Source organism: Excalfactoria chinensis, chromosome 3 (assembly GCF_039878825.1).
Source record: "Excalfactoria chinensis isolate bCotChi1 chromosome 3, bCotChi1.hap2, whole genome shotgun sequence".
Classification (NCBI taxonomy): Eukaryota; Metazoa; Chordata; class Aves; order Galliformes; family Phasianidae; genus Excalfactoria; species Excalfactoria chinensis.
In genome coordinates this window covers 28,444,231-28,470,076 of record NC_092827.1, presented here as the reverse complement: position 1 = coordinate 28,470,076, position 25,846 = coordinate 28,444,231, and the positions used below count along the sequence as shown (strand labels likewise).

The following is a 25,846-nucleotide window of genomic DNA, read 5'->3' as shown; positions in this document are numbered from 1 at the left end:
AATTTGTTTTGCTGAAGAAGCCTAAACACCAAAACCTCTGTGTCACATCTTAAGTTACTTGTGCTCAGCTTGTTTAAACTTAATTCAAGAAATGAAGTAAAAAGGAACTGTTTTTGGCATTCATATGTCACTACTGTTTTGCTGCTTTCTCCTTTAAATCCTCATGTTCATCTAAGACAAGTTGATGTGACAGGCCATTGTTATACCTTCTGTATTTTCTTTATTTAGTGCCTCGCAGTGGGCCAAGGAATATAAGAGTGTTCGATGAGACAACTAACAGCCTTTCTGTACAGTGGGACCATGCTGATGGGCCAGTCCAGCAGTACAGAATCATTTATTCACCTACTGTGGGAGATCCTATTGATGAATATGTAAGTGTTGTAATTATTTTATAAGCACCAAGATGTTCTCAGTTGATTGTTTAGGCTACAGAAAAACACCTATTTTATCTGTAGTGCACTTTGGACATTTTGTGGGTTCTTAGTTCATTGTTGATAATGCTGAAAAGTAATTGTTTGTACTTTTTTTTTTTTTTCTTTTTCACAAAATTGAAGAAAAATATACAGTTTAATGAACCAACTTTTGTATAAAAAATGTTGAAGACATGAGTCATCTCATTAATCAGAGGATTCTAAGCAAAGCCTGCTTCCTGACACTGAGTTCAAGTAGTATTCAACAATAAATAGCCATCTGTTATTTCATATTCTATTCATTATGAAGTCAGTGTTCTAAGATACAGAATAAACATGTCTGCATTTTATAAATTGAAAAAACATTGGTAAGGTTTAATAAGATTGCAGTGTTAACTTTCATTCAGCATCTAGCTTGCTTTGGTAAGGTTCAACATGAATTGTGTTTTTGTTTAATTTCCTGCAGCTTAATGATAGCATGGGTTAATCTGGTATGTATAAAATTCTCTGAGTGTTAATAACAAAGGCAGACCTAGATCCTATAAGGGTCAATGATGGAATTCCTTCGGACAGCTAAAATGTAATATAGAGAGAGCTGTCTGAAATCTATCTACATGCTCTAGCTGTTTGTATATTACACAAAGCATGTTGAAAATTACTGGTAGAAAATTCAATATTGGACATGTTATTCAGAATGCAACTAACTTTGAATATACATCTTCTCTGAAAAGAAATATTGGTGATTTTGTAAAAATAGTAAGTCTTGAACAACTGAATACTTTTTCAAGTAATAATGGAATACGTTGATTGGGACGTGCTATTGAGATACCTCAAGTCAGTTGCTGTAGTTCCAGTGCTTTATGGCCATTTTATGGAGCAGAGTTACGTTTTGGATTATGCAGACATTTTGATTAGAATGAAGTAGAAGTTCACATCTACACTGGGAAGTTGAAGAGACTGGGTGTTGCATGAGCAAGTTTTTACATTGCTGAATATTCTAGCTGTTGTTTCTCCTAAGACAGTGGTATCCATGAGGATAATGAAGAGTTAGAACTGAAACTAATGAGTAGCGTGACTGGATTTGTCTTCCCTCCTTGTCTTAAGAGCATTTTCTTCTCTATTTGCATCTCTAAACACATCATTCTGACTTTTCCTTTCTGTGAGGGAACAGTGCTGAAATCTGGGGGAGGAAATGCAGCATCTCAGTCTAAGTATAGTCATATAATCCTTTACGTTGGAAAAGATGTTCAACATCATCAAACAACTTTATCTGCAGTGAACATAAAAAAATAGACAATTTTTTAGTTCCATTTACTGTCATAACTGATTAGTTACAATATTGTGAGTTCATTTGTGTGTTTCTTTTATATGTTGTAGACAACAGTTCCGGGCATAAGAAATAATGTCATACTACAACCACTGCAATCAGATACACCATATAAAATAACTGTTGTGGCTGTGTATGAAGATGGAGATGGTGGACAGTTGACTGGAAATGGAAGAACTGGTAATTTGTTTTAATATAAAATATTATTTTAAAAATGTAAGGTATAAATTTTTTGAGCACTCCAACATTGTTAAGATGTCATTATGCTTATAGTTTCTATGATGTGGTTATTTCCTTACAGATTTGCAATATAAGTTTCTAGAGCTTTAAAACCAGTCACTAGTCTATTAAATTGGAATGGTTTTCTTTGTTTTCAGTTGGTCTGCTTCCTCCTCAAAATATATATATAACTGATGAATGGTATACACGATTCAGAGTTTCTTGGGATCCTTCACCATCCCCTGTTCTTGGCTATAAAATTGTATACAAGCCTGTGGGTAAGAAAATTCATTCATTCTGAGTAGAGCACTTTCAAAACAGGGAGCAGATAATGGGAGATCAGAATAGAAATCATACATATTATGAAATGTTTGTGTTTAAAGATTTATTTCTTTTCCTTTATTAACTTATTTTGCTCGAAGCTTAGGACTTGTTATAAGTATTTTATAAGAAGCACAACAAAGTACAGTGTTTCATACAGTCAATTAAAGAGACTGAACTGTGTTGATGTTTACTACAGAATCTAACCAGTGACTAGATGAAGTAACTTGAAAAACCAGACTTGGTTTTTGTCTCTTTTGTACCACTTGTACTTTTGAGAATGTGAGCTGGCATACATGAGATGAGTATTGGAAAGATAATTAGGTTCTAAGATTCATGTTTTGTAAATTCATGTTTTGTTCAAGAAAATGAGATGATTAATGATAATGACATGTAAAAGGAGCCAGATAATTTTGTAGCTCACTTATGATGAATCTTTCTCTCTGCATTTTCTTGATGCTTCCTTTCAATTCAAGGTTCAAATGAGCCCATGGAGGTTTTTGTAGGGGAAGTGACGTCCTATACCTTGCATAATCTGTCTCCCAGTACAACTTATGACGTGAATGTTTATGCCCAGTATGACTCTGGAATGAGCATACCTTTGACAGATCAAGGCACTACATGTAAGTAAAAATAATTTTATTGTAGTCATGCTTGATATGTATACTGATCTGAGATAATGTTGATTAAGACAGTATTTCTTGGCTAATTGTTAGAAGATTTGTATATCCTCTTATAGAGGATACTTGGCACTTGGCCATGATGTAGTTTCTAGAAACACTATGCTTCAGAACAGTAATGGAAATATAATTTTAAGTAATGATTTGAAAATGTAAAATTTTCAAGTCTGCTTCCTCAAATTTTATTGTTAGTTTCAGTCTGTAGTTATATTCAGGATACTACAGAATGTAAGCATGCTAAGCAGGTTTAGACTTCTTGCTACTCTGTCATAATTATGCAGGGAAGTTCAGGAACTGAAACTTCACCTTTTCAAAAGGAGATAATTTTGTCAATGCACTCAGTTAAAAAGCTTCTTAAAGTTTCTTCAGTTAACATGAATCAATTATCCTGAGTTCTGTTGACTAAGTTCATTCTTTTCATACGGCCATATATGAGTCAGATTCTGATATGTTGAAATTTTTTATTGTGCAAAGAACTCCACTTACATGGGTAAAAAATGATAAATTGGGCTGTTTCCCAAGAAAGGTTATCAGGCTTTGTGTCTTTGTAAATTACTAGGTCATTATCTGTAGGGCATGTGATAATATGAAGAAACTGGACTGGAACTGCTCTTTCCTTCTGTAAACCTTCAAACAAACAAGCAAAAAAAAAAAAACAAAAACAAAACCAAACAAACCAGAAACAGATTTTGGAGCAGCACTGCTAATAAATATTTAAGTGTGATGTAGCTCTTTTAACATCTTTGGTGTACTGCTTTCCAAAGAGCAATTTTTGTCTTTCTCTGCTCACAGTATACTTGAATGTCACAGACCTAACAACTTATAAAATTGGCTGGGATACTTTCTGTATCCGATGGTCAGCTCACCGGTCAGCAACTTCTTACAGACTAAAGCTGAACCCATCTGATGGTAAGTGAACTTTTGCATTTTCTAAAACATAGCTGTCATATTTTGGGGGCAGGATGACATATTTGGGATGGAGGAAAGCCTCCACTATCAGTCATGCTGCATTTTATTGAACTTTGAAGGTCTGTACGTACACTGTGGTGGTGAAAAAGCTGCAAAGTGAACTACTGCTTATTATCAGGTTAGCTTTCATTACTGGAGTTTTACATGCACACTGGAATGTTGCTGCTTTTCTGAATGCTCCAGGGTTCATAATCTTAATCTTGGTCTAGGAGGCTTTTATGGAACAAGAATAAGACTGCTATCCAGCCTATCCAAATTTCCTCTCAAAAAGTCTCCATTTTCTACACTTGTACACACATTGCAAGGGGAATGGTGGGTTCTTATTTTCATTCCATTGGTCTTTGTTTTTCCAGGATCTAGAGGACAGGAAATTACAGTACGTGGATCAGAAACAAGCCATTGTTTTACTGGCCTCTCACCAGACACAGAATACAATGCAACTGTCTTTGTTCAGACCCCTAACCTTGAGGGTCCTCCAGTCTCTGTGAGGGAACATACGGGTAGGTAATAGATAATGTAAACATTAAGTTTTGAATACAGAACTTGTCTTGTTTCAGTGGTAGAACTTGTCTTGTTTCTAAATGTCTTTCAGTACTTCTTTTAAGTAGTTCTTCCTCTTTCTGTCAGTGTAATGTTAACTGGAGTTTGAGGGGAAGTTTTGTTACAGTAGAAAATTTAGTGAGAAAAGTTATGATTTTTTCTATGGTAATATAATACATAATCTGGAGTTTTCCTTGAATGAAATAATTTATATTGAGCCAAAAAAATTTTATTTTATTTCAGTTCTCAAACCTACAGAGGCACCAACTCCACCACCTACTCCTCCTCCACCTCCCACAATCCCTCCAGCTCGAGATGGTAGGTTTATTTGTAGATCTATTTAGTATTTTTACATTGTTGCTGCACTGCCTTAGAGCTTAATTCTATTTTTCATAAGTTTAAATAGATTTAAAGCTAGCACAGTAATTTAGGGCCTGAAGTTTGTGATCAATTTCTTAGTTGCTTCCATTTGCTTTACTGGTTTCTGAAATTTCCTGGATTAGAATGGAAAGGTGAATACACAGATCTGGGGAAAAAATCAAGGTATTCTGTAGATCTATCACAAATCTGCCAGCATAGCCTTCAATGGAATTTTTATAAAAACTGTTCAGAAAAAAATGTTATTTAGGCATTTGCATTTGATTATTGATTTAATTCTTTCACCTTTCTTTGAGAATGATTAATAAATGTTTCCATATTAAGCATAAAACACTTGCCATTTGATGGTATGGTAGTAGAAGTTTGTTAAATATTCACCTTTCAAATTTTTGAAGCACTGCTCTTTATTTCATCGTGCTATAAATGGCATATTTCAAGTGCTCCTTTTCTTGGTCTTTCAGTATGCAGAGGTGCCAAAGCAGATATAGTATTCTTGACTGATGCCTCCTGGAGTATTGGTGATGATAACTTCAATAAAGTAGTAAAGTTTGTTTTTAATACAGTAGGAGCCTTTGACTTGATTAATCCTGCTGGAATCCAGGTAGGTTGCTTATTTCCATTGAATACATTTTAGAAGGAGGCTGAGGTTTTCTGTAGATAATAAGGGATAAGATAGATAATAAATCTAGTTGTTATACAATAACTTTTGGCTATAAGAAATCTGTTCTGAGGACAGTCAGAGTGTTGAGTGAGGACTGTGTTTTAATTTCTCAGTTCAAGAATATTTAAAGTGTGAACAGCTAAGAGGAGTAGACCTCCAAGTTTTCTTTGCTGATTATGGTTAGACATTTTCTGTCAGCCTTCTTAATTTAACCATTACTCATTTTTTCTACTTATGTGAAACTGGATAAGGTTGCTGCTAGGGTGCAATAAATACCACTCTTTTGCTTCAAAGTTTCTTACAAATTAATTTTCTAGACGTTATATAGCTACTCAAAAGCAGAGAGAATATATTATGAAACTGGCTTGATAGTAATAGAAATCTCTTAATCATCCATATTTAAAATCATTTTATGCACAAAGGAAACAAATGTGTGTGTACATTGCTGTGACAGTGTTTGTTTACATAAAGATGTATGTGTGTGCATTATACGTATGTGGGAACAGTTTTTCAATTATTTAATGCTTACTAATGTACCACAATGCATATTTCAATTGAGTCTGAACTGGAGATATGTGACTGAACACAGTGATGCATTCCCTCCCAGGTTTCATTTGTGCAATACAGCGATGAAGCAAAATCTGAGTTTAAACTGAATACATTTGATGACAAGGCTCAAGCCCTGGGAGCTCTTCAAAATGTTCAGTACAGAGGAGGAAACACACGGACAGGTAATTCTGAGCAATAATCTTATTTTTGTAAGATAAATCGCCTAATTATCCTGATATTTAATGGACAAAGGATTAGGTTTTTCTGTTTTAGTTGAGTGGCTGTCACTGTCAAAGTAAGGGATTTCTTCATGGGAAATGGATAACATGTCTGACTCATTTGTTGTACACTTTGCAGGCAAAGCCCTAACATTTATCAAAGAAAAGGTTTTGACTTGGGAGAGCGGCATGAGGCGAGGTGTTCCCAAGGTACTTGTTGTTGTCACAGATGGTCGTTCACAGGATGAGGTGAGGAAAGCAGCAACGGTCATACAGCACTCTGGTAAGCAATTCACTGTACCAAGCTATTTCATTTCCTTAATATGTTAACCAGTGCAATTTATAAGTGGTGCTTCAATTGTCTTGGAATTCTTTACCTACCATTTGTGGATTCAGAAATTTATTCTGATTGTTTAGAATGACTCAGAACTATTTAAAGAATTTAGACTTTCTGGACCAGACTTACTTTTTCTTTCTCTATCCTCTCCTCTGTGGGAGAGTATGGCTTCCCAGGGCTTTCAAGGAATTCCTCATGAATACTATTGTATAAGGCTGACTTTTGGTTACTTCTTTCTCCTTGCTCCGTGGACCCCAGGCATCACTGTGTAGACTACTCCATCCTGGTGCTTTTGCTAAGATGGGCCTGGCTTTCTGAGCTTTGTTTTCCTTGACACAAACTACAGGAGCTCCAGGGAAAGGAAGTGCTTTTTCTGCAGTTAGATCTGAACTGACTTCTTCATTGCCTTTTGAGCTGAGAAACATTGCACTACTGACACTGAGTGTGGCAGATGTGTGTCTAAGCATGTACCCTTTTTCCCTGCTCTCAGCATCCTCTACTGAACTTGCCCAACAGTCTTGCGTTTCATTGCATGAACCACCAGGAATGCAGTTTCCTGAATAAGATGTACTTCCTTCTGGAAATCACTGTCATGTAAACCACAAGTGGTCATCTTGTCTTCCTCTGTGATCTAGAACAATAAGATCCATCTATATGACATCTAAAGATGTTTGGCTAACCTACTCATAAAAATCTCTACAGTCCATGTGGATAATCTGCTTTAGTGCTTAACTTATGCCGATATTTGGAAAGCTTTTCCTCACACTTTACCTAAGTGTTTCTTCAGGCTAATGAAGCTGCTGTCTTCATTTCCCTAGCTAACCAGGAAAGCAGTTGATAACTGTACACTGTAACAGGCCTTCATACTTGAAGTCTGTTGTCATTTCCTCTTTCTGTCTTTTTTCTAGACTAAACAAACACAAATCCATTTCCTTCAATCTCCTACTGATTGTGTTTTCCAAACCTCTTATCATTTTCATTAGCTATTTTCTTCAGTTACTTTACATCTTAAATATTGTGTTCAAAGCTGGACAGAGAATTTCAGCCAGCGATTCATCAGTGCTGACCACAGAGGGACAATTATTTCCCATCTCCTTTTGAAAAATTCAATATGCAAATAAAAATGGGCTTATTACTTAGAGTAAATGTTCAGCTTCCTTCAACTTCCAACCAACATTTTTGTGCATTTTCTTGTTAATTTCTTTGTTTTGTTTTGGAGAAATTTTTCTTTTTAGTGATAAATTGTGTAACGAACAGTTTTTATTCTTTCCTGTTTTCTGGTACAATAAAAAGAGGTCGAATTATCATATAGAGAATTAGGTGGAAGAAGGGAAAAGAAGAGATGAGTCAGAAAAATAATTATGTTAAGGGCATAAGATAGAACAGAAGCTTGACATAAAAGGCAAGGAGACTCCATTTTAAGGATCTGAAGAGGAAAATCACCTGACAAAGGGAAAGATTATGCTTTTACACCTGGTGATGTAATTAAATTCTAGGGACTGGGTTCTTCTAATTTTATTTTTGCATCTACTAATTGTCTAGACTAAGGTGCTGGCACTATTATATTTACTGATGAGAGCAACAGGTAGGCATCTACAGAAAAACAGCTTCTTTTATCCTGAACTTTACAAGCTCAGGAGATGAGCTGAATTGCATCCTGAATCTGTCCTTGATAGCAGTCAGTGAAGGAAAGAGGAGAAAATTTTGAAAGAAAGGTGCAAAAAGCAATTTAACCCTCCTGAGCTTTGTTACAGTGAAAGGATGACCAGAATGTGTACTCATAATGAAGGCTGGATACTGCAGTGGATAGACAAGACAATGATAGTGTTTGTGAAATATTGACCTGAAAAATTGTTATGTATTTTTTACTATGTTTCAAGTAACAAACATTATTTTTACAGGCTTCAGTGTCTTTGTGGTTGGTGTGGCTGATGTGGATTACAATGAGCTGGCCAAGATTGCCAGCAAGCCCAGTGAACGTCATGTATTTATTGTTGATGACTTTGATGCATTTGAAAAGATTCAAGATAACCTCGTCACCTTTGTGTGTGAGACAGCTACCTCAAGTGAGCAGAAAATACATTTTCCCTTTTCCCAAACTGATGCATTTGTTTATATGCTGCTATACTTGTAAATCAATTTACAATACTTCAAAAACATGTTTGCATATAAAAGTTTTGTAATAACTGCATGTAGTTTGAGAGAGCAAAAGTTGTTTGTTGTTAATATTGAAAGTAACTATTGCATTTAGTGTAATCTTGTCTGACATTTCAAAAGTATAGGTAGAACAAAAGCAACAGACAGAAGTTCTGCTCCTTATAAGGAAGTACAATGATGCCTAATATGAACTGGGGGACAAAACTGGTCTCATTAAACTTTGGTCCGGTCCAGTCTTCTGTAAGAGCGTGGGTGAAGTGTGTGATGCTGTTTCAAAATGACTGAAATTAAATGTCAGTTGTTTACTCAAGAGTTATCCTTCAATGGCAAAAATGAAAATATTCTCAGGCCTGTCATTTGCAGCTGTGTGATTCCCGAACTTCATATGCTGGCTCCTTAGGAGCCATATAAATCTGCAGTTTTTCTCTGTGATTCTGACAGCTAATATGCAGCCTGACTCACGCCTCTAATATTTATGGAAAGATTGAGTCACTGTGCCCCTTTCTTCTTAGGAATTAGACTCAAAATATTTTGGGGGTTCATCTGTTGTCCCATACAATTTGTCATGGTAGAAATATCCAACTGAATGTAATGAGTAAAGGTTTTAGCAGTCCATCTAATTCAGAACAGAACACAGTGTAACAACTGTAGCAATAATTGGCTGCCAATTTATACTAGTGCAGAATTTTTGCTAATAAAATTGTCTAAATACGTACATGTTCAAATTGTGGTAGGGGTCATATTCTTTAACTTACATGTTTTTTTCATCTCTTTTAGCTTGTCCTCTTATTTACTTGGAAGGATATACTTCACCTGGTAAGAAACTGCCTATATTTTGCATAGGTTCATTTTTGTCTTATCCAGCTCTAAAGTGTTTTTGTTGTTTTTTCTTTCCTGATTTAAAGGTTTCAAGATGTTGGAATCATATAATCTGACAGAGAAGCATTTTGCTTCTGTGCAAGGTGTGTCACTGGAATCAGGCTCTTTCCCAAGCTATGTAGCATATAGACTCCACAAAAATGCCTTTGTCAGCCAGCCAATAAGGTAAGTAAATGAGAAGGACTCAGAGCAAACAGGTGGGGAAGGATAAACTGAGTTTGTAACTAGTAGCATTAGTGTCTCATGGAAAATGTATTTATTTGATGTTCTTTTTACTGAAATCTGGGAAAAATACTCCAAAGAACATCCATCATTGTTCTTGTTAAATGCTTATCTGTTTCTTCCTTTGCAGTGTGTTTTCTGTTAATCCAGTTGCTTTTTGTTCTTTTGACACTGTCTTTCTTAACCACTATACTTACTTACAGTATAGAACCTGGCAGCAGGCTGAGTTGAGCAGCAGCCTCCTCAATACAAAAAGCTCTACACTGCCAAGGAAAAATGGTTTCAGTGTAGATAGGTGAACTTCACTTATTGCAGAAAGCAGCACTCTGACACCACTGATTTGGAGTATCTTCTCTTGTAGCTGAATTGCTGTATTTGACCAATGGAGTGGAGATTTAAAGGGCCTGTAGACTTACAGCTTCTAATGGAAGAGTAATAAGTGATCATTCCTTCCAACTATCACAGACACTCCAGAAATTTAGCAGTTTTACTAGGAGGAATCTAGTAAATCCTTTTCTTCTACATTTTTTCCTCACCCTTCTACTTAAGGTTAAGTTTCAGAAAGGGCCTGAAGATGCCTGAAGATATACCATTACTCCTATTTAATTTAATGAAAATTATTCTTTGTTGTTGTTGTTGTAAAGGCCTTTGAAATCTCCTGCCAGATTGGTAAAGATCAGATCACATGTACAGGCTTTGTACTAGGGTGTACAAAGTAACAATTTCTTTTTTGCTGGCCTTCTCAGCTCACAGCTTTAAAAGCTGAGTGGACTAAAGGATCTTTTGAATTCATTGATGTGCCAGTACAATTATGGGAGTGATCCTTGACAGCCTGGATTTTTACAGTTTAGGGAAGTACATATAAAACCAGTCAGTAGTATCTTGTTTTGCGCTTCTGTTACATAAATACAAATGATGCATTAAACAGGAGAAGTAGGATGATAAGAAGATAAAAAAAAAAACAAACAACAAAAACATTTCTGTTTATTTCAGGTCATTTAGAATGTTTTCATGCAGTTTATTGCCTGCTGTAGGAGGTGGAATAGACTTGGCAGAGTATCTGGGGCACTTAGCTTTCAATAGAAGCCAGAATATAAAACTCAATTTAGACTGAGTCAGCAAGGCAATAAAAGCATGCTGATCCTAGTAGAATAGCTATTTCATATTTGACATAACTTGCTATTAGAGATATAAATAGAATGGCTATATCTACTTTATTTTTTTTCTTTCTTGCACTGTGCTGTGTGTTGTTGATTTTTTTATATGACTGTAATTGGAAAGTGTTCCTAACCATGTGGGTAATTAAGTTTTGCCTAAAATATTCATGTCAAGGTCTATCTGTTTATGCTCATGATACTAATCCCTCTCTCAATTCCAGTTAATTGGTGAAGGAGACACATGATCTGTCTTCCTTCTTGCAGCTACTTTCCTGCACTCTGCATGTCTCCTTCAAAAAATGCTGGAGGCCATCAGCTGTGTATTTTTGTTTATTCCCAGCTTTATGACTTTTTAATGTTTAACACTCTGAACATCACAGATCTAAATGTCAGCAGCCACCAGTGGCTGAGGTGGGGCCCAAATACATCACTCACTGCAGGGAATACATTAACTGTTTCTTTCATTGTCTCTGTTCCTGAAAGCCATTCATAGTTAAAGAGAGTATTTTCCAGTGCTTGTCTAAAATGAGCCAGGTGAAATAAGACTACAGATTTTTAGAAACCATCAAAGTATTCAAAATATGTGTAGTTTATGTAGATCTTGCTGCAAGAATAAATCTCACAGGGTTCTTCGTCACATTCTGGCTGCCCCCATAATCATGGTGCCTCAACCAACTTAAGATAAGCTGTGAGTTCATTATAAAAAATCACAAAGTACTTAGTACTTTTTTTTTTTTTTACAGAGCTAGAAGTTAAGATGCACAGTTCTGTTAAACATTGTTATTTCCCCATTACCCCATTTGTTTGAAAAAGAGCTTGTTTATTTTCCTCATACGTTTCCATGTGAAAAAAATATCTTCATCTTGTCTTAACAGGGAGATTCACCCAGAGGGACTGCCACAGGCATACACTATCATCATGTTATTCCGTCTTCTGCCTGAATCCCCCAATGAACCTTTTGCTATTTGGCAAATTACGGACAGAGATTACAAGCCACAAGTTGGAGTTGTGCTTGATCGTAAGGATGATTATACTTATTGAACCGAACATTCATACATTACATTACTTTGCATGTATTATTCCAGAATCTTTCCAAAACCAAAGCATTATTACATGGTAACAGATTTAAATAATTTCAGTTTTAAAATATATACTTTTTTACTTTGTACACAGTTTAATTTCTCAACTAATATACCTTTTACCTTTGGTATTACCTCTCAAAACAAAGGAACGTACATCTATGTAGCCATGTCAATTGAACCAGCTATAGTCTGTGTTTACTCACCAGAGTGCTACACATTTTATCCACAAGTACATCTGAGAATGATGATTTCAGCTTTACATCTAAAATGAAATATATTATTATTATTATTTTTTTGCAGCTGGCAGCAAAGTGTTGTCATTCTTTAACAAGGATACAAGGGGAGAAGTTCAAACTGTAACTTTTGATAATGATGAAGTAAAGAAAATCTTTTATGGAAGCTTCCACAAGGTAAAGGATTGAAATTATGAAGGTTACTTTCTGAAATGCTGTTCTTTGGAACAGAGCACAAGCAAGCAGAAGCTACTGCCAGTTGTATCCAGTTCCTTTATAGTCCTGTAGATGACAGGAGCAACAGACACAAACTGGAATATGGGAAGCCTTCCTTGATCCGGTTGAAACTTCTTTAGGAAAAAGCACTTTGAGGGTGTCAGAGCTGGGGGAGAAAAATGAGTTGCACAACGAGACTGTCAAATCTCCTCATCTGAAGATATTCAAAACACATCTCATGCTTATCTGTGTGACCTTCCAACACTTACAAATCTGTCACTGTGATTCTGTGACACACAGGCTTACAGATCACATAATTCAAGCTCTCTGAAGTTCTAGTTCTTCTTTGGTTATAGAATGTAAGGCCTATGTTGAACCAGTGTAAAAGACGGCTTTGTCAGCAATGTGAAAGTGGAGAGATAAATGCCACTAGGCATCTTAACCTACCTGACTCAAGAAAGAAAAAAAGATAAAATAGGAAAAAGGAAAAGAAAGATTTGATGAGAAAACTTTTTCTGGGACGGTGGAATGTAATGATTTGGATTCATTGAGAGAAGAGGAAGATGTAGCCACAGAAACTAAGTAGTTACTGGCTTGTAAATGAAAGTAAGGAGCCAATATTGGTAGTTGAATAGAATATGAATGAGATTTATATGATTAACAAACATAACGTGTATATTTACTTATTTTCTATGTGTACAAGGATGTTGGAATATTTTTTGCTTTAGATTCTCTAGACCTAAAATATTCCATGTTATTTTATAATAATACTATATATATATTATAGAGTAGTATAATATATGTAATGATTATAGTAATATTACTGGAAGGAACAAAAACAGTGAGAGAGAACACATAATAGATTGTATAATCTGATTCAAATTTACAGTGGAACTCACATTTTTTAGTTGTCAGAATGGCCATTGAAATTTGCCTTTGCCTACAGATGTGGCAATTCTGTGCTTGCTTTTAAATGTTGTGGATCAAATTATGACAAGTTGATCCTGCCAGACTTTCTTACCTCTAGACACTGAGAAGTGTTTAGTTCAGGCTACATGCATTCCTAAAACTACAACTTCATAAATATTTGCCCACTGTTAAACATATGTGTTTAAGGCAAGTAAGTGTCTTAGTGTCTTGCAATTTGCATCATTGTCAGTAAGCTGAAATGCACATTCTGGCGCTTTCCCTTATCTCCCTTCTGTTTAGTTTAGTTTTTCCTCTGGTGACTAAATATGGCTGCACTATAGCATTTGTTTTCTTTATGATACCCTCTCCTGCATGACCAATCACTACAAGCATTCCTTGGGGAATACTGATAAGGGGTTGCCTCTGTTGACTTTCTGATACTGGATGCCAGGTTGTGAAGCATGCTTTGCTACAGCTGAAGGCAGGGAAAGCTGGCATCATTACAATGTGTTGAGACTTGATCTGTTTAAAACACAGCACTATAAAATCAGTCAGTACTATAAGAGTTATTGTTTTCTTCAGAACTTGGGAGAGGGTAATTACCGAACTGTTTATGTATCTTGTCTAATTGTTGAAGTGATTATGATTTACTTAATGACTATTTTCATATATGTAAATAAATGTTTGTCTTGTGACATTTGTAACTGCTACTTAGGAGTAGGCTTGGATCACACCGGCATTATACAGCCTCTATTTTGTCTTTGGCATCTGTCTTTTTGCATTTCTCTTTTTTTAGTAGCTTAGTTGGACTGGTTGGAATTTTCAGGAGCTGTGTTAATCTATTGGGGTGAGGAAAAAAAAACAAACTGTCAGCAAAGGCTAGACTATGTATTGTTTTGATTTAAAAGTTGTGCCACCTTATCGCCAAGGAGTAGTGAAAACACAGAATAGCATTGAGAATTTCTCATTCATATCAGTATGAGAGATGAGACTTGCATTATTCAGGTCAGTGATATGAAGCTCTCTACATACCGCATCAGCAGCAGTCTGTTTTAAGTGTCAACTGCTAAGTTCACTGATGTTCAGAGCCACGTTTTTCCTTGTAGTTTCTCTAGATGTGATAGAGGTGAAGAGAATTCTTTGATAGCACTTATATTGAAGTTCTGCTTGTGAATCAGTGCAAATGGGGAACAACCTGCAACCCCAGCAACAAAAGCATTCTTGTATAACTGTTTACTACATTCTTTGATGAATGCAGTTAAAGAATTTTGCATTATTTTAATTGTCACATACACTCACACATAAGAAAACAATCTGAAGATTGTGAAAAATGTTCAGAAGTAGCAGCTATTGGCAAATTACATTAAAGCTCTGAAACTACAGATTCTTGCTTGTGCGACTATATCTTAAGCACAGTGAACCATGCAGTATGCTGATCTCCCTTCTTCTTTACCCAGAAAGGAATTAAAAGTTCAGATTTTGATAGCATTTGATGTAACTGGAGTAACCTTGACTTAAATAGCTTCTACTTATGACTTTACACCACATAACTGAGCAGACTTCTCTAGGCTTTCTCCAGAATGATTACTGAGATTGCTGCATGAGTCATGTTAATGATAGCATCATGGGACTCCCCAGCTCATGCGCTGGGAAAGCCTTATGTATCAACCATGTTGATTAGTTCCTAATAAGGGCTAGCAGTAGTTTCAACTGGATGAAGGAAGGAAAGTAAGATTAACACATTTCATAAGGTAATTTTGCAATTTCTTCTACCATCTAGTTTCAAAGAAATGACAAGTCTTTAAAAGACGAGAAGATGTTTTCCAAAATGTCAAACATTTTTGTGGTTTTTGCTAGATGACTTACTGGCTCGTTCAGTGAAGCACAGCTAACTACACCTAACCGTGCGCGGAGAGATTTATTTTGGCATACTTGAGTGCTCTCTGTAGCATAGCTATGGTGAAAACTGTTGAACCTGGCACGTCCCATAGGAAAAATCCTGACTGCCTCAGACAGTCATTAAACTTATAACTGAATGTTTTGGAGAGACATACTTCTTCTACTTGCTTATTATTACCACGCTAGACTTCCTTTTTGATGGCAGTTTTGCAGTAGTTAGCCACAGGAAATTTGATAATAGGTTTATGTCTTTCTGCTGATGTACATATGGGATAATACTTTGCATAGCTTATTCATGTGGTTCGTTTAGCAGAAAATCAGAATGCTATCAAACTTGATCTTAGAGAGAGAGATTAAATTAATTAAATGTTTGCTTTTGTAAAAATTCATGCCTTCTGGCACTGTAAATGGTCAGAAGTGATGCTTTATTTTAGTGTGCTAGACACTGAAGTGAGCATTTCTGGTAACATTTTGTTGAAAACAAAATCAAATGGCGTTGAATACAGAGATGTGGAGTTCTCAGAGCTGTTGGAGTGAGTCCAGAGGAGAGCCATAAAGATGATCAGAGGGCTGGAGCTCCTCTTCTTAAAAGAAATGCTGCAGGAGCTGGGCTGTTTAGCCTGTAGAAAGGAAAGCTCCAGAGAGACCTAGAACTTTACCACTTTCCAGTACTTCCAGGAAGCTTGTAAACAGAAGGGACAGCAAATTTTTACATGATCTGATAGTGATAGGACAAAGGGAAATGGCTTTAAACTAGAATGGGGGAAATTTAAGTTAGATTTTAGGGGGACATTTTTCACTGAGAGTAGTGAGGTACCAGCACAGGCTTCCCAGAGAAGCTGTGGGTGCCCCATCCCTCGAAGTGTTCAAGGACATGTTGGATGGGGTCTAGGGCAGCCTGATCTAGTGGTTAGTAACCTTGCTCATGGTAGAGGAATTGAAACAGAATGGTCTTAAAGGCCCCTTCCAACCTAAGCTATCTTATGATTCTATGTTTTATTTACTGTCAACAGTAGATTTGTGTTAGGTTTGTGTCTAGGCCATGAAATTTAAGCTGGAGTTCAGAACTGGCATTAAATCAGTAATGAATGGACTGAGTTGGTGTCTTGGTGGAGTCCTTAATATTTTTGACTGCTTAGATTGCTGCTTCTTTGGATGGGTAGATGATGTTCTAGTAGTCACTGATGTTTGAACCTTTTCAAACTGATGGTCATGTTCAGCAATACGATATAGATTTGCCTCCTAAGTTTTGTGTGCAAATGAAAATGAAGTAACATGCATTCTCTGTGCAAATGTATTTTGCTTTATTTAATTTGTGACAAATAGTTAATGTTCCAATAGAAAGTCTTGCACATTTAGTACCTTTTTGAACAAACAAACTGCATCTGTAGTGTCATTTGATGCTGCCATTTACCTGTAAAATTCATGTGTATGATCAAATGACTGAGTTTATTATGTATTTCAAGTTATTAATTTCAAGTTTTGGCATACCACTTATTTTATTTTGTTTATAAAAATTAATTATAAACAAAATATACTTTAAACTCTCTCCATTATCTTCCCACTCTATTTTTTATTTGATTGGTGAACAATGTTAGGAATGTTAATTAAAAAAAACACTCATTTACACAGTTCTGAGAACTGAACTGTGATGCTGATTGAATTTCAGTTGACAAAAAATTAGAACAGTTTTGAAAGCCTTAATTCCAGTGATATAAAGCATAAGTACATAATGTTTAGAGAGTCTGAGATAAGCTGTGTTGATGCCTTGGAGACAATCCACATGGGAAAATATTTAATATGAAAAAAAAAACCAACAAGCAATTTCCCAGAAGATTTTTCAGGCAGTTGTTGACTCAGGACATTTAAGGGAATCCTTGTCTCCACTTTATGCCATTTTTTTTTAAAGTAGTCATTGAATAGCAGTATTTTTCTGAAGGGTTATATACAGTGATGACAGAAGCCTTAAAACATAAATATGTTGATTTGAACAATTATATTAATATTATAATGTATATAAAATACTTGTGGTATGTAAGCTATATAAAACCACTGAAAACTTCTACATTGCCTTAAGATGTTTTTCTATCAACTGCACTCACTAAAAACTCAAACCCTGGTTCTGTATTAGAGTTGTCTGAAGGTCTTCTGTTTTTATAGATAGAGAGGAAATTCACCTGTATTTATTATGTGGCCACATTAGGTCTCTTGTTTACTTTGAGCAATAGATTGTCCTTTTGTTTATTCACAAATTGTCTTATATTTAATCCTGTACAGTCACTGCGGGATAAATCACTGCAGATTTTTAGATTGCAAACCTTTGCTTTTGTTTCTCTTGTTCTGAATACAGTTTACTGTGTTTAACCCAAACACTGTTCTCCTTGAAAAATTACTCTCCTCCCTTTGTTATAGCCATTCTTTTCTCTCTCTGGAACTTCATTTATTTCCAGTAATTAATCCTTTAATCCTTCCTCCTTTGTTTTTGCCTTATTTTGGCAAACATTTTTGCAGTCTAATTTATATCCTGGAAATTTATTTCTGCTTTTTCCATTATTTTGTCCCTTATATATATGTATATTTTCTGGACAGGCTATTCTGTTCTCTTCTTATATCTCAGAGTAACTACTAATGAATCATCTGAGGAAATGGAACCCTGGATTTTTGGATCATAAGTGATCTACTCTGTGAACTAGAGACAGAACCTATTAGCCAGTCACAGACCCATAAACCTATTGTGTGGCTCCCACCATTAGAAGAGAACAAGAAGAGCTTACCTTGACTTCCACTTTATAATTCTTTTTATTTTTTACTTTTATGCAGTCCTAAAGCATCCGTTTTTACAAGAAAGGATTTTAATTTTTGAACATTGCAGTTCAAATGTTATATTAAATAGTACTGAATAGCTGTGCCTGAGTATTCATCTTATTGATCTTTAACACCTTTTAAGGAAGTTACTAATGTTAGAATTTTTCCCTGTCCTGAAAGTAAATTATTATATTATCAGGAATAAGATTTAAAACAGTATTATTTAAGCAAGGAAATACTAGTTAAAATACTAAATATGCTTTTTTTAAGTAGTGCATTAAACTTTTTTTTCAGGTTCATATTGTTGTCACTTCATCAAATATTAAGATTTACATTGACTGCAGTGAAATAATGGAAAAGCCAATTAAGGAGGCTGGGAATATCACAACTGATGGCTATGAAATACTTGGGAAACTTCTGAAAGGTGACCGGAGATCAGCAACAGTAAGAGATAAATGTTAATCCATACATTAATGCAAATCCTTTTGTGAGAAAATATGTTAGAAGTTAAGAACTGCTAAATAAGTAGTCTCACACCCAAAGCTTATGTTTCTGTATTGCAAGACTGAATGTACTTAACTGAGAAATATGGGCTTGATAGTTTTTTATTCTAGCAGAACTGCAAAAACTGAAACCTAATAGCTGAAAGTTGCAAGTAAAGTAAATTCAAATATGAATTAAATTCAAATGTGAGAATAAATATCATTTTTTGTTTCTTTTTAATAGGGAAAGCAGTTAGTTATTGTAACTATTCCTGTGGATTCTCCATTGCTGGAAATTTTTTAAATGAAGATTGTTTTATTTTAATCTCCTACATGACATTCTGTAATGAAATGGTTTTAATTCTGGCAAGTCCTGTGATCTGTCTTGTGACAGAGTAATCCCCTCTGGCTTTATGATCTATAAACCTATAAAGAAGTGGCTGCTGCAATGGAGGGCACATCAATTATCTTGATGAATTAATCACTATACTTACTGCATATTAATGCTATTAGTCAGGCTTTGTATTAGAAGATCTAAGGTTGCAATCTGGTGTGTGTGTGCAAAACCTAACAACAACTGAAGAAGATTCTTGGTGCTCACCTCCAAATGTGTGGTTGTATATGAAATTACAGAACTATAGCTCTTAGGGTGAAGTAAACTGTTCTTAATGTCCCTATTTGAAGCCTTTCCGCAGAACTTATAATTTAAGTATTGTTCACCTTCTGCTCCAGGACATGCATAAGCATCAGATCTTGTAGTTAGTTTCAGCATTAAGTAGGGTTATTTTTTAATAATGTTTTAAAAGAATTTTTATGTCACTGTCAAAAACAAAAAAAAGAAACAAAAAAAACCCAAATGTGTGAACAAATGATCATTACATTAGAGGTTGTTTTAGAAGTCAATTTTAATGCTACTGCCACTAGATTTTGTAAATAACATTATTTTTCAAGGGTTCTCCTTCCTTTTACAGTTAGAAATCCAGAATTTTGACATTGTATGCAGTCCAGTTTGGACTAGCAGAGACAGATGCTGTGATCTTCCTTCTATGGTAAGTACATATGAACTAGAGACTGTTCAGAACATCATTAATGATATCAAATCTAACAATATCAGTATTAGCCTGCACTGATAACACATTTAAATCTCTGTTGTCAGAGCAATCAGTGAACAACTCTGTATTTCATACTTCTGCATCTGAGAAAGATTGCAGTATGCTAGATTGAGGGTAGTAGTGAAAAGTGTTAAGCTTATATTTTGCACTTCAGTGCTATTTAAGATCCTAGTTATTATGAAATAAATAGCTACATTATATGCTTTAATAAGTACGTTGGATTGGCATTCAAAAAGTAGCTGCATAATCAACTCAAGCTGGTTTTCTAATGGAAAAAAATATTAGATAAACAGTAATTCCATATGAATTTGGTTTATTCAGTGTTTCTGTTGCTAGTGTTTTATATTGCTTGCATAGAAAATAATTTGCTAAAAATATGAAAAATATTTGGAAGGCACCGTTTCACTCTGAGTTCTACTGTACTCAAAACCAAGATAATGGAGAATCTTGTTATTGAAGCAAAGTGCGCTACCAACAAGTATTTTGATTTAAATTGACAGTAAGAGTTGTGATTGAATTTTCAGAGAGATGAAGCAAAATGCCCAGCTCTTCCAAATGCTTGCACCTGTACTCAAGACAGTGTGGGACCTCCAGGACCCCCTGGACCTGCCGTAAGGAACCATTTGCAATAGAGATTTTTGTATATAATTTTTCATGTTTTAATTTATGGAACTAGTATCAGATTAATCAAAGTGAATAAAAAGGTAATTTTGGTTTGTGCAGAAAGAACTAACACCAGCTGATTTACTTCACTGTGACTTGTGAAATGTCTGATAATCCTGTTCTCACATTTCTTGAGTAAGTGGAAACATCCACCAAATTTTGTGAAGCTAAGATCAGTCAGAGAGACAGCTGGCGGTCAACAGGTTCATAACTTCATGTTAATCTGTTCTCATTTTGTCTTAGTTTATAATACAACTGCTCCTTCCACTTGCATTTGCCTATATCTGTAAGCCTTTTCCCATACTTCCTGTTTAATCACTGTGAATGTTTCCTCATTGTTTGATAGGCTGAAAGAGTCTGTCACAATTTCAGCTGTCTTGTGCTCTGTGTACAGGAAGTTTTAGTAGAATGTGCAAATGCTTTTCTTAATTGCAAGGTCAGTATTTCATTCCAAGGAAAGAGTCATTATCAGGCAAATAAATTAGTGACTTTTATTTATTTATTTATTTTAAATGTGGCTTGATAATAATCTGTGGAATGGATATACTCCTATACTATGAATATAAGGGAGCTCAGTTCAGCCCAGTAGTCCTTCTGCTTTGAAACCAAATGCTGTGTGTGTAGTATGAAGCCTGCTTAAGTTGCCTAGCATTCCACTAGGGAGGTATCCAGAGACTCTGATAATTCTTCTATCTAAAAAGAATGAATATAAATTAAAGAAGCTTATATCTGCAAAGACAAAATTGACAGTAATTTTAATGGGTTGAATTGGCTAGGCTGAAGCTTATATGGCTTTCCTGAATTTTTATGTAATGCATCTTTTGTGCTCTTTAGCACTGTGGTCTGAACACTTCATATTTTTGATCTTTCATGTAAGAATTTGATTTAAAATGATTAATAACTTACCAGTGTGATGTACCCTTGCTTTCTCTGAACTAAAAGATATGTTTTCTTTCCAAATGTTTCATTTAGGGTGGGCCAGGTGCTAAAGGTCCGAGAGGTGAAAGGGGTTTGACTGGATCATCTGTAAGTATCTTTCTGGAATGCATCTATGACGTCGTGATATGTTGTATGAAAATCTATACGCTATGTTCCATGCTGAGCTAAGAATGGATATTAAAAATGTAACTGGTAATATTATTTACATGTAGTTCAGCTATTTAAGACTATGTATACGTAGCCTAAGTATATATACCTCAAAGGCACTGACTGCACATCAGAGGACTGGATCATATGTATGTGGATGGTACTACACACTCTGCAGCATTGTTGTCCTTTCTTCTGTACAGAGTAGATGGTTATACTTCCACTTAACTTTGCCAGGAAGCATGTGTTGGCCTGTGACTGCCAACTTGAATCAGAGAATATCATGTTCTGAAGTATCAGTGGGTCTCCAGGCTGCTGACTTATCCTAAGTGCCTAACCCAAAGGATTTGGCATTTACAGATATAAGAAACTGCTGCCATTGATAATCTTGTTTTAATTTTCTGTTCTCAGGGGCCACCTGGTCCTCGTGGTGAAACAGGTCCTCCGGGTCCCCAAGGTCCTCCAGGTCCTCAGGGTCCCAATGGGCTTTCAATCCCAGGTGAACCGGTGAGTGGCCATTTGGAGTGTGGGTGACAGTGTCATACAGTCAGTGGTCTTGAGAAGAGGGTAGCAGCTTTGCACTAATGTTCATTTTTCCCTGTGATACAGTAGTACTGTGAAGCAAGTCTTTGTCTGAAAGAAGTGTTTTCCATTACAGCAGAATCCTCCTTCTGGATGCTGCATGTGCTTATAAGGTGCTTATGAAGGCATGGGATTGGATTGCTGTTATGCACATTGTGTTACAGCATTTTATCTTCTACAACTTTTCTATATGGTTTCTAGGCTTTAAAGTTCTATGAATCAATACTATCAGACTGTACTGTAGGAAACTTAAGTGTGCAGTGCTGTTCTGAATTTTCTCACAGATTCATACAGTGCCTCTTTATATGGTCCCACACCTTGTGTTGTAGAAGTTTTAGACTATAGATCACAGAAAAAATGTCATACTCAAAAAAGATCCAGTCTTTACCTCTTCTTGTGGGTGTGGGTGGCTCCATGTGTCAGCTGAGAAAGATGGGGTATGAGAAAACATTACCTTTTCCTACCTTGCTGCTTGTGAAGACATTAATATATATAAAAATGAACATATATTAATAAATATATTAATATAAATAATATAAAATATAAACAATTAATACATTAATATATTTATTAATGTCATTTTAAATTATTATTATTATTATATTAATAAATATATTAATAGTAAAAGAGACTATAAGGTCTCTCTTACTGTAAAGTCTCTGATGCTTCCTTATTGAAATCTGCACTCCTTCCTTCTCTCCTGTGTTGTTTTTTTTTTTTTTATAATATCAGCCAGTCATCCTATGTTTGCAAATGTTATGAGTATTAGTTCAATCAAGAGGTATATGTATCTTGTTTTTCCTGTAGTACATAGATGACTTATGGACTCCATTGAAATTTGTTGGATAATTTTTGGTATCTGCTTACACAGATTATTTATTTTGATACTCTGTAATGCAATTTAGAATTTGTAATGCAATGATCATTTACGAATGCTGTAGGGTCGTCAAGGAATGAAAGGTGATGCTGGCCAGCCTGGACTACCAGGACGATCAGTAAGTTGTTTCTTAATTTAAAAATATTAATAATAATAATAATAATAATAATAATAATAATAATAATAATAATAAAACATTGCTATTTTATACTATTCCTGACATGGATTGGCTGCTGGACAGCTGCCTTTGACATTGCTAGGAATTGCAGAAATTTTTTCTTCCAAAGCAGTAGTTTTGGAAACACTATCGTGTTACACTTAGGAATCTGAAAAGTTGAAAATTCTAAACCATTCTAAACAGAGCAAGATTAAAAGAACAGATGTCAAACCTTATATATATCTGGCCAATTGTGAATGTACAAGGAAAGATCACTGGATTAGGAAAAGCACACTTATATCTACACAGTAAAGTCTCTTAACTTCTGACCACCTTGTAATTAAGCATCTTCCTAAATTACAGGTTGCAGAACCTTTGCAGAGCTCTTCTTCAGTAGAGTTGTCTAATTGCCTTCTAGTTTTGGAATTCAGATTTTCTTAGGCTAATGATCTCCACAACCAATTGTGTGATTTCTTTACGTGTGTTTCTTTATAACTTCGAGAAATATACACTTAGGCAGCAATAGCCTGTAAAGAGACATGCTACAGTTGAATGAGATGAGACAGAAGTAGGGAAGAAATGGACCATATAATACAAGGTTGTTCAGTGTTGATTCCCCTGATCCTACAGAGTGTTGAGTGAGATCATTCCTGCGTGTGCTATTTTTGTGTTCATTCTTAACCCAGAAGCTACAAGGAAGAAAATATACAATGCCCACTATAAAGCAACACAGTATTAAAAATAGTAGATCAGAGAAAGGAACAGTAAAGGAAGAGTCTAATATTTTGTTTCGATAGAAACACTCAAACCAGTGACTGCAGTTAGGCTAGCACCGGGTGTTAAAAGATTAGCTGACATCTGTTAGACATGCTTGTATAATTATATTTATTATATTTATATATTTATAATTATGATAAATCTGACTTCTGGTTGTAGTACTGAAAAATTATGTTTAAGTGTATGAGAATGCAGTAAAATGCACTAAGAATGCAAGGGAGGGTGAAGACTCTTCTATTAAAAATGAATTAAATTGTTTCTCCTAAAAGATTTATTTTAGTAAATGTCAAAGAGTGAAATTAAAGACCAATATTTAAATGTGTGCATAGACACTGGGGTAATTAGCTTAGCAGGTATATTCGTTCTGTTTCTGATGCAGTTTATCATTTCTTTTTTCTCTCTAGGGAACCCCAGGCTTACCTGGTCCACCTGGCCCAGTGGGACCTCCTGGTGAAAGGGTAAGTTTTCCTCGGTTACCTTCCTGAAAGACCACATAATATGGTGGTTTTTTGTTTTTCTTTTCTTTTTTTTTTTTTTTTTTTTTTTCTTTTTATTTCTTTGTGTTCTTTATCACAGCTTTCTGTTTTCAAGTACTTTTTTTCAGAGAGTCCTTTTATCTACATCCAACTGGGGGAGGTAAATTGAAAGGACTGGAAAAACTTGCAGGTGAAAACCTCTCCAGATAACCATACGATAACTGGATAGTTTCTTTACAAATTGCAAGACTCACTGACCTGAACAGGTTCTCAGGTGCCTGCACTTGATGAGCAGCAAGTCTCCTGAGTAGGAGTCTGCTGAGGTGCTCAACCCTGCTGTCTTTCACATACTGTTGCTGCTGTAGGCGATCTCACGAAAAGTCTACTTCTCTTGACATCAGCAAAATGTTATATCCTTAAACAATGTGTCTGTAATGTTAGTGTGAAGGTCAAGTTTTCTACTTAGCCCACTGTTATTTGAAGTTAAGAACTTTTCTTTGGATGGGGGAATTCTGAACTGTCTTCATAATCAAGGGGAAGCTTACAGGTTGTTGCAATCCCTCTCTTCTTTGGAACCAACTGAGCAAATCTCTTCTGTTTTCACAGTGCCACATTACTCTTGAGATGACTGAAGCACTGACTTACTTTGACAGTCTAAATTAATAGCTGATATATGCATTTATAATTGCGCTTTACTGGGTATTTATAGCCAGAAATCAAAATGGAGAACCACATGATAGACATTTGTCAAAGAATATACCGTGGGAGTGTTGGGTGGTTAATGTGCCATGGATCATCACTGCTAGTTTGGGAAAGGGATTTCTCAACATCTTTTTTTGAAGGGAAAATAGCTGAGAGGGAGATGTTATTCATCATTTAAGTAGAAATCTCAGGTTTTTCAGTTAATCTGTAAGTGAGAGAACAGCAAAAAGAAACCCTCCGCTGGTATGCAGCAGCAATTCCTTTTCTTAAAATATTGATATTAATTTAATACATATTAATTCCATTCTCAGTTAATCAACAGCAGTTGAATATCTAAATTGGCTCAAGCTTATTGTTCCATATTTAGCCTTTCCCCGCTCTAGCTGTTATGGTTATTTTTGTAAATATCATTGTGGATAGGTTTTAAAATGCATGCTAGTAGTAATCATGAGTATTGTGATTAAATAATTGTAAGGACCATTTTAATCAGGAGATTGCTACAATCTTAGGTTAATCTCTTATCATACTTTTGTTTTTGAATAGGGTTTCACAGGAAAAGATGGTCCCACAGGTCCCCGAGGCCCACCAGGACCAGCAGTAAGTACAATTTTGTCTTTGGTATACAAAGAATGAATATATATATATATGAATGGAGAAACCTGAGCCAAGAGAGAGCTACGCTAGCATTTCCAAATTCTGTTAAATATGAAATGGATCCTTTGTTTAATATCCCAAATGGATCTGATAAATTATTATTAAAAGGT

The 25,846-nt window shown here is 35.4% G+C and overlaps 1 protein-coding gene across 8 annotated transcripts in view; it reads left to right on the top strand.

Moving 5' to 3' along the window:
* COL12A1 (collagen type XII alpha 1 chain) overlaps positions 1-25,846 on the top strand; it is a 96,150-nt gene that overhangs the window by 54,695 nt on the left and 15,609 nt on the right. For all 8 annotated transcript variants that reach the window (XR_011903020.1, XM_072331153.1, XM_072331152.1 and 5 more), the window contains 23 exons: positions 229-371; positions 1,788-1,917; positions 2,115-2,234; positions 2,754-2,900; positions 3,750-3,866; positions 4,280-4,426; positions 4,710-4,784; positions 5,306-5,445; positions 6,113-6,236; positions 6,412-6,555; positions 8,511-8,675; positions 9,544-9,582; positions 9,672-9,810; positions 11,900-12,042; positions 12,407-12,516; positions 18,463-18,612; positions 19,622-19,699; positions 20,287-20,373; positions 21,398-21,451; positions 21,923-22,018; positions 23,035-23,088; positions 24,309-24,362; positions 25,626-25,679. Coding sequence is in view for 7 of the 8 variants with exons in the window: in XM_072331153.1 (XP_072187254.1) it covers positions 229-371; positions 1,788-1,917; positions 2,115-2,234; positions 2,754-2,900; positions 3,750-3,866; positions 4,280-4,426; positions 4,710-4,784; positions 5,306-5,445; positions 6,113-6,236; positions 6,412-6,555; positions 8,511-8,675; positions 9,544-9,582; positions 9,672-9,810; positions 11,900-12,042; positions 12,407-12,516; positions 18,463-18,612; positions 19,622-19,699; positions 20,287-20,373; positions 21,398-21,451; positions 21,923-22,018; positions 23,035-23,088; positions 24,309-24,362; positions 25,626-25,679 (2,510 nt within the window). In the remaining variant the exon portion in view is untranslated. The remainder of the gene's footprint in view (positions 1-228; positions 372-1,787; positions 1,918-2,114; positions 2,235-2,753; positions 2,901-3,749; positions 3,867-4,279; positions 4,427-4,709; positions 4,785-5,305; positions 5,446-6,112; positions 6,237-6,411; positions 6,556-8,510; positions 8,676-9,543; positions 9,583-9,671; positions 9,811-11,899; positions 12,043-12,406; positions 12,517-18,462; positions 18,613-19,621; positions 19,700-20,286; positions 20,374-21,397; positions 21,452-21,922; positions 22,019-23,034; positions 23,089-24,308; positions 24,363-25,625; positions 25,680-25,846) is intronic.